The sequence below is a fragment of the Anabas testudineus genome, chromosome 19, assembly GCF_900324465.2.
Source record: "Anabas testudineus chromosome 19, fAnaTes1.2, whole genome shotgun sequence".
In the NCBI taxonomy this organism is placed as follows: Eukaryota; Metazoa; Chordata; class Actinopteri; order Anabantiformes; family Anabantidae; genus Anabas; species Anabas testudineus.
The window spans coordinates 11034495-11043978 of NC_046628.1; the positions used below are offsets into that span (position 1 = coordinate 11034495).

At 42.1% G+C, this 9484-nt stretch overlaps 1 protein-coding gene across 1 annotated transcript; it reads right to left on the reverse strand.

Annotated features, from left to right (window-relative positions):
- Positions 1–4752: 4752 nt before the first annotated feature.
- Positions 4753–9484, reverse strand: LOC113156094 (C1q-related factor-like). Its single transcript, XM_026350961.1, has 2 exons — positions 8587–9484; positions 4753–5867 (listed from the first exon to the last, which is right to left on the reverse strand). Exons 1-2 carry the CDS (start codon positions 9232–9234, stop codon positions 5688–5690), a joined length of 828 nt encoding a protein of 275 aa, XP_026206746.1. The 5' UTR covers positions 9235–9484; the 3' UTR covers positions 4753–5687.

The following is a 9484-nucleotide window of genomic DNA, read 5'->3' on the forward strand; positions in this document are numbered from 1 at the left end:
GACAATGCAAGAACAAGCTGGATCCCCTTCACTGTTTAAAGTGAGATTTTACATTTCATGTAGGTCAGTTTGGTCATTTTTAGATGTATTTATTTATCTGCAAACATTTCATTTAAACATTTAATTTATGATTACGTCTTTAAGATTAAGCTAAATCCAGATAAAGATGCTGGTGGCAGGCGGCTGCTTTGACTGACGTGGCGCTAAAGTCAATGATATAACTTGTAAATGTGACTTTTGGAACTTTTATCAAACATGGTTTGATCGTTAAAGGTCAATACATCCAATAGTTGAGATATTTCAGTCAGGATCAAAGTGATGGACTGACTAAACGATCAAGACGGCCATCCATAAAAAAGGCAAACTGGCAAAGTCGGTGACGTTTCTTATTCCCACAGACAAATGAGCAAAAGTAAAAAAGATGGATGTTTCCTGCATAATTAACACGTAGCTGCAATGTGGTAACATCGTCTAAATCTAGTATACATGCTTCCTTCAGCTTCCCAGAACAAGGGCTTGATTTTGCACATATAATTAAAATCAAATTATGTAAAAAAGAATTACATAGCAGAGACGAACTGACATCAGGGAGCCCAAATCAAAAGCATCCACTCCTTCTACTTTTATATATGTTTTTTCTCTGCATGCTTTGCCACTGCAATTAAAATTATTGTAGCTGTCTTCGTGTAGATTCGCACAGAAGGGGGTTTCAGCTCTCTGCGTTGGTAAAGGTGTTATGCAGGTTTAGGAGAGATGATTATAAAAAGATGTAACTGCATTCAGCATAAAGAAATTCAAGGAATATTTTGGACATGAAATATTGCTGATTTACACTTTTATCATTTGTTCAAAGCAACCAAAAAAAAAAAAAAGCACACAGCGAGGCGCCCGCTCTCCCTTATCACAACACACAAATGCAGCTCGACACCAACGAGTGGAGTAAACTGACCTGAGCAACTGTAACGAGCGTAGTGTTCTTGAACTCTGGCATCTAGTGTCATGCTGAGGAAAAGGGGCAGTCGCAGCGCCTCCGTAGCCTTTTGTCAGGCTGCATCCATAAGACTCCAAAGAGGTGAAGAGACAGGCAACACGCCAGCAGAGTGTCCCCGGCCACATGACTCAACCTGTCCCTGTGCGTTAGCCCTGGTCCAGTCAGGGCTATGAGGGAACAAGGCCATTGGGATTGAGTCACTGCCACGCTGGACGGTCCCTGGATGAAGCGATGAAGGGGAAAGAAGTAGGGGAAATATACAGCATGCTGTTGTGTTAATCTCCTAAGTATTACACCTTTTGTCATTTTGAGGATGTAACATGTTTATTTTACACGTTCTAGACCTCTCCACTCGGAGTTTGGAGCATTTATTTTTCCCAAACCCATTTTTGTAATCTCACTGTATCCACAGAATATCAACACCACCCTACAGCACAAACATACTCTGGGTCAGACATGGTCACATTCTGCTAAATCAGATCTTAGAAGTGCTTGAGCATTAGCAGTATAACTTAATGACAGCATAAGAAATATTGTTGTGTTGTGGTAGAGCTTATAACAAATGCATATTCCCCCTCTGGCCTTCCTGACCGTTTTCCATAACGCTAAGAAAAAAAAACTGATGAGAAAGCAGCAGAAACTGATGAGAGCATTGTCCTTTACACAATACAAGCAAGATTTTAAAGTCTCCCAAAAATCAGTCACAACCTGCTGCTTCCTTGTAATCATGCCCCTTTATTGTGTTCATTGAGGCTTTGAGGACACACCGGCCTCCTCTGCAGGCTCGCATGACGGGATTGTTGACGTGACGTCGTCCCGTCGACCGTGTAAATCCACACTTGAAAATATGATTCTGACACTTTGATGCTGTCGTCAGTGAAAATTTCAGAGCGGTGATGGAGTCATGCTGTATTTCAGATTGCATGCCCAGCCTGAAAGATGAGTTCAGCCCACTATACACACAGTGCTACTGTAAAACACGCTGTAACACTTGCTGGTTATTTTTAGCATCAGAGGTGACACAGGTATACATACAGGACGGTGGTGACCGTTAGGGTGTGAAGAGGACGACAGAGTAGCAGCAAGACCACAAGGAGACACTTTTTATTTTTATTAAAGTGAATGAATGCATCCTAGAGCCTAGTGTTCAGATATTTATGAAAGGATGTTAATGTGCTGATACAGGAGTATGGACATGCTAAACATCATACCTGCTAAACACTAACATGGTAACATTATGATCCTTGTTGGCATGTGATGTTTAGCGTTTAACTACAGCACCACCCAGAATGCAGCCTCACAGAGCTGCTGGCACAGCTGAAGGCTCTAATCGTGCTTCCTTTCAGTTCCCCCGATGCCTCCTTGGTGTTTATGTCACGTCAGAAGCAGTCAAATAACTGAATTAGCACGGGAGGTGACAGTTTCTGCAGCGAAGTAAATATTTTCATGGTCTTTGTGTCAAATATCTAAGAAAACATCGCGCACGCTCACACGAAAAGCCAATTGTGCATGTAAGTGTGGGCAGGTGGGCGTAGGTTTGGTGAGAGGACATGTGCATGAGAGCATGAAGGGCAATTTAGCGCGACAGTTAGAGCATCTATCTCTAATTTGGATCACCCCTGGGGAGTTAAGTGGGGGACGCTCAAGATAACAACACCAAGGGTTCATTAATGTCGCTTCAGACATTTCAGAGGAGGTGCTCCCTCTAAGCCCAGCATTCTCCTGTCTCAGAGAGACTACAGCAACATGCATGGACAAGCATGCACGCTGACCCATACACTGACCCAAGCACTTACACACATGCACACACACGCACTCTGCAGTAGCCTGATAAGCCTCACGTCTCACCAATTGGCCCCTGCAAATGTCAAGCTGGAGCCATCTCAGTTTACTGATAGGGAGGGGGCGGGAGTGAATGAATCCACATTTCCTTCAGTTACGTTTGCTGGAGATTACCTAAATTAAAACAAGTCCGCCGTACGGACCTAATCTTTCAAATCCCTCTACTTATACATGATGAAAGGGGTACAGTAGAAAATCGCAAAAAAAAAAAAAATATCCCCAACAGCCGAGTCCAAGACAGGAAGCTTACGTCAACAAAAAGCAGCTTACAGCACTTCTCAGTGGACTACTTATCTTTAAAACCCCGGCCCCGCTTGAAAATCACGGAGATGAAATGAGTCTAAGGTTCAAGTAGCACATTCAGTCCAGATGCTGTTTCATCACAAATTAAAACACTGACCCTAGAGTGTCCTGTTGGTTACGTTACTTCGTTCAGCTAAAGTCAATGTTAAAACCCAGCATCCATCCTAAGAGGGGTTTGTGCTGCAAACATAGGCACAACAGCCTGAGTGAGGATCACCCAGTTTTGCAGGACGAGAGAATTTACTCTACCCTTTTTGCAGTTTGGGCTTTATCTCAGTTTGACCTCAATAAATGACTCAAAAAAGAACGAGTAGATGAATTCATATTATTTGTTAACATAATGACACAACTAAAAAAGCCAGAAGCACAGATAAACAGCCTCTCACTGGATTCAGGTGCTCTTCTTTTTTTATTTCACTCCCTCCACTCGTCCACTCCTCCTCGTACCTCTGGTTTAATCTCTGCTGTGGTTTTATATAATAAATGGCTTTGGTGTGCTCGAGTTTCTCCCTGTGGACTTCGGGAAAAGTACAGATGTTGCAGACTCTCGGGCATTGTTCTCTTCCAGTGGTTTCAGCAGTGAAAGCTGTTTCTCGCAGACCGGAGGCATTTGTCTTTGACATTGTGACATGAAGTCTCTAATTTGACGATGTGCTCATATACCCTGCGAGGGGACAACAGCCTGTGCAACTGCTCAGCTGCCCTGTGGTTCGGGCGACCTCTGCTAAGGCGCAGACCCTCAATCTTAATTGTGTCTGGAGGAGTTCTACTGTCTTAAGACAAGCTTAAGATTAGACCACAGGGCTTCCCGGCCTTCACCGCATAGAGTAGTTAAACACATTGTATGTTACCATTGTTTTAATCAACTGTACGCTATCACACCAATTTACAGCTCACAACAAAATGCTGAGTTTAATTGAGCTTCGAGTGGCATCTTTCCAGGCTACACGCTGACGTTCCATGACTGACTAGCAGTTTGACATGGTTTCCATATTCACATTTCCTGACACCCTCCAAACTTTTGTTCTTGATCTCTTGACGAAGTATGATACAGTTACGGACCTTATGTGGCCCATGTCAAAGGCGAATTATGTCCAAAGAATTTCCTAATATCAAAGTAAGGTCTTAAGAAAGCTCTATTCGTTTTTACAGTTTAGACCTGGAAGCTATTTTCTCGTCTCTGACACTTGTCGCAGTCACAGAAGAGCCTAATCTGCCCTGGATTACTTTGCGACACTGATCTAAGTTCTGTCATGATATGTTCTAACACCCGTTTCCTCACTTTCTCTCACCATATCTCAGCATCTCCACACCCATTAGAGGAAAAAAACACATCTCTCCTTTGATTGTGAAACACAATCATCTCCCGCTTCATTTGGCATTTAACACAGCTGCGATTTTCCTCTCCCTTTTCCCCCAGTGATCATCTCTGCATTGATTGCCTCTTGCTGTCCTGGCGTGGCACTCTTGTGTGTAACATTTGCAGCACTAAAGGCTGATTTCATTGGAAATTTTAAGATCAGAGCAGCTGATCAGAAAATAAATGAGGTGACTGACATTAACCACATAATGTGTGAGGAAATGCAAAGTCCCCATTTTTAATGAAAAGTCATGGACATTAAAAGTAAAAGCCACAGCACCAGATGCTCCTTATGCCCACATCTAGCTATTTAAACTTTGTCTTTATCATTTGGATAAACATACAGAGCATTTCAACAGAAGTCGCATGCGTGAATTAAATAAATAAATAAAAATTTACATACTGTATGAGCACATTAAAATTACATGATATAATTGTATATCTATCAGCTATATTATTAGCCTTATTATATTTAAAAGACACAATAGGACGTACAGTATAGTATGTGCAGCGCTGACACTACTGTGACTGTGAGTAGACATCAAGATTCAATATCAAATTTACAGTTTATGCACCAACAATATGCCAAATATAATGGGCTGATGTGACATGATTTTCCAAATCATCATACTGAGACACTGTATATTTTGTGATGCTGCCATTCAAAACAATCTGAATCTCGATTTTTTGACAGACTTGCATATCCGCTCAGTGGTCGAGACACACAATATTTTATCATACAAACATGAGAGAACATACTTGCAACAGAAACCTAAACAGCACAGTTACAAACACTGCAGTCGCCACGACGTTTGGATTTCCAGACATGAATTTGAAATGACAGCTCAGAAATGATGGTGAGGCCTTCTGCACTGTCAGAATTGTTACTGCACCTCAGCATGACACATGGCAGTGACTGTCACTGTAATGTTGCTCACGTCCATCTGAATAGTGGCATAGGCACCCTGTATTCAAAGGAACGTATGGATGAGGAGGCAGACTGTTGCCAATAACTACAGATCCACAGCTTTACTGCATCCATCCTGACCTCTAACATACATAATAACAATCCCATTGTGGATCAGTAGCTATGGGCAACAACAGCCTTACGGTGAGAGGCGAGTGAAAGTCAGGTAGTGAATGTCTTCTGGCTGTGACCTTTCACCTCTGAGCCCACATCCTGCCCGAGCTTCAGTCGGCAAAGAGGATGAAACCTGAGAAGGTGCTATATTTGTTGCTGTTGCCCCCGTGAGCCTTGCCCCCATCTAGTTTTATGAAAACCTCATCGCCTGCGTCCAAATGAAGAATGACACTGTTGCTGGCGTAGTCATAACTCTGGTCCTGGTCTTGGGCAATGGCGCTGGCCCTGACCTGGAATTTGACACGCATGCAGAGACAAGGAGAGATTGAGTGAGGAAGTCTTTATAGTAATAATTCATCAGTTAATAAACACATCTTACTACTATGCACCGTACTGTACATTACTGTCTGGACAAGGACAACGTTCAATTTGATCATTTGAGTGGACAAACATTTCCTGAATGATGTGACCACTTATTTTCATAAAAGAATATTTGCAAGAAATGAGAATATGACTTTGTGTAAAATGTGTGCCCCGTGGTGAATATCTACTTTTTCCTCTCATGACTCAACACAAAGGGTCAGGCTTGAGTCAGGCTGCCTCTGAGGTAGGATGGCAGTGCTAACTATTCCTTTGTCTAATACTCTACTCTTTGATTCACTTTTCTCCTAGTGGAGCACAGGAAATGCCATGTTTTCCTGAATACGAGTGTCATTCTGAAGGTGAAATCTATAAAAAGGGAACACAAGGAAAGTTGCTTTGCAAGGAAAGTTAGCCAGAACACATAGTTCTTATGAGTGTCAATGGATCATAAAAGTGTGTCCAAAGAGTCTGTGGTGTCCGAGAGAGGAGAGGCTGAGCCACACATGACACCATAATGATGGATTTCTGAGAGATGAGGGGCTATGCAGCCTGAAGTGAGGCTGCATAGCCCCTCATCTCTGCACAAACCCTCAGCTTTAGTGCAGTAGCATGACACTGACATGTAAACACTGACTGACATTTTAATTCGCAATAACAAAGGATGTTCAGATTATAGTGAACCAACTCCACTTTGCCCTCTTTAGCTGAAGCGCTCCCTTGGATTAAGTAATAATGATCATATTGTTTTTTTATATTCTTGCTGCAGCTGTTTCTGGTTCCTGCAATAATAATTATTTCATAATAATTATTATGAAAACCCATCATCACATCTTTATTTCTGTACACCTCGTTCCTCTACACCTTTGTTTTTCTCTGTGAATAAACAAATGACACTGTTTGTCATGGTGTATGTCCTGATGTCATAATTGTCACAATACATAATGATTTTAATCAGCAGCTAAATATTTAGCTTGAAGCCAGGTTTAAATAGTTGTTGTGTTCTTAATTGGTCCTCATTAAACAGAGCACAACACATAGAGATTTTATGAGTGTATTATAACTATCATTAACCTTTTTAGACTTGTGGAAATAAAGTAAGTAAAAAAATAAAGCACAAATCATTAAATGGAAACAACATATTACATATTTTTATCATATTTTAATAAATATCTAGGAGCTCATAGTTGTTTAAGACAATAGATTAATTGTTGCTATGTAAATAAATTCTGATCTTAGGTGTTATATGGTGTTTGCACTGCCAGCACTCACTGATGAGAAGCAGAAATTAACAGCTGGGGGAGGCAGTTTAAGTCTCATTAACTTAACAGTCACCCGACGGGTGAGTCATTGTTATTAAAATAGTAGTAGCATTAGTATTTACACCTCGTATTTCCTGTGTGCTTTTGCATTTTGTTGGTTATTGATAAAAGTAAGCAGTGTTTGTACTATTATCTAATACTCAGTTTATTATTACTTCATTTGAAGTTCATTTATGAATTGTTATGAGTATGTTTATGTATTTTTAATAGTCAAAGTAGAAAAAGCTATTCTTTTTTGTGAAGTGAAAAACAATATGTGTGTGTTAGGACATATTTTGAGATAGTATGATGACGTCAAGGTGAGGATGGTACAAAGGTGGAGGTGCCCTCTTTTAATTTATCCAATGCTCCTTAATTGCACACACATCTTTGTGTTGTTTATCTCACTTACACTAACAATGCATAAGAGGTTGTGTGGTTAGCATATTTCACACTACATATCTACATACTACATGTCTGCAGAATGGGTCTGACATGTTATTTTAATTCTTAGAGACAAAATAAGACTTACAATATGATAATATCCAGTGATTCATGTGCTATTATTTGAAAAGTAATCCATGTGCTGATCTGATCGCTGTTATCTTTACAAATAGCTTTGTTGTACTACATAGCATTAGAATATGCAGGTTTTTTTTAGTTATGGTGTCCATCCCTCTGTGTAGCCTGTTGCAGTCTCGCAAAGATGTTTGCAGCAAATGTCAAGGCTCGGTTTTACACAGTGTTTGATGAGTGTCATCACCTGAGGCTTTAAAGACATTACAAAATTATCCATGAATACAGCAAATATCACGATTTGATATTGAAACGCCTGGTCCCGACAGGAAGTGTGATAACGCACACTGGCACATTATGTTTCATGAAGTTTGTTGTATTTCAAAGGGCACCAGCTTTGAACTAACCACTACCCCAGGGTGTGTTTTGATGTGTGCAGAGTTGAGATAGTGCTCCACTCCTTCCACTCACTTCAACGTGTACATCATTTGATGTGTAACATGCACAGATACACAATCTGGCAGTGTGCCACTGTGCATTGTCATTATACTGAACTATAACACCAGACCAAGTGAGACCTAAAATCATTATACACATGAATGCATGACTACTCAATTTAGACTGCCAGCACACTGGTTCCACTGTTTCCTGAGCATTTGGATCCGAGTTCATCGCAGAATATGATGAACACTTAATGTCAGTAACTAGGTTATTTCTTATATTTTGACAAACTCTACTTTTTCTATGCGATAAATCTGACATTTAATCATCAAATCTTATAAAGTGCTTTGAGAATTAAAAGATTTTAATTACAATTAAAAGCATTACCCACCAGACCATTCTTGATCAGGTCAGCCCACATGCTTGTGCCATCTCCTCCCCTCATCAGCACATTGTAAATGAAAAAATAGGTGCCAGGGATCTTACAGGTGAACTTGCCTGTTGCGCCCTCATAGTTACCACCAATATTAGTCACCACATCATCAAATCTTAGAATATCGTAGCCTTCTTGGGGGTTTCGTAGTCCTGCGTAAAATGCCACCCGGGGCGTGGTGTTGTACATGGTGGTGCTAACTGCCCCTTTCCCTCCTAAACCTAGTATCCCAGTCCGCACTATGTCCACACTATCTCCTGGTGGTCCCTTAGGTCCTGGTGGACCTGGCTCTCCAGGGGGTCCTGGGGGTCCAGGCTTGCCCGGACGTCCTGGTTTGCCTTGTGAGCTGTGAGCACTGTATGTAGGCAGTGGTGGACCGATGCTGTGATCACTCAGATCTGCCTCGTTGTCCACCTGTAGGCCCGCTGTTGCTGTATCTGTGCCTGCATGCACACCTGTGCCCATTGTTCCCATGCCGGGGAAGGGGTCGCAAACCATCCGGCAGGTACCCAGCATCTCATAGTGGCTCCCACTGTCATCTGTGCCACCTGTGCCAGCGGAGCTGACCAGCACAGGTATGAGGACCACCAGAACCAGGACCAGCATCACCCCCACAGCAGCTGCCACCAGGGTCTTCCGCCCGATGCTCAGCCGGGGAAGGGGCTGCGCTGCCAGCGTGGAACTCTCCGGGGTGGAAATGGTGACTGTGGGGAGTGTGTCCACCTGACAAAACACAGACACGCTGAGGATCCCCCGATGGTGGAGATGGTGCCCGGGGAGCGCTGGTATGAGTGTGTGAGTGAATGACAGAGCTGTGTAGGAGTAAAGGAGAGGGATTGGAGCAAGGGACCCAAGT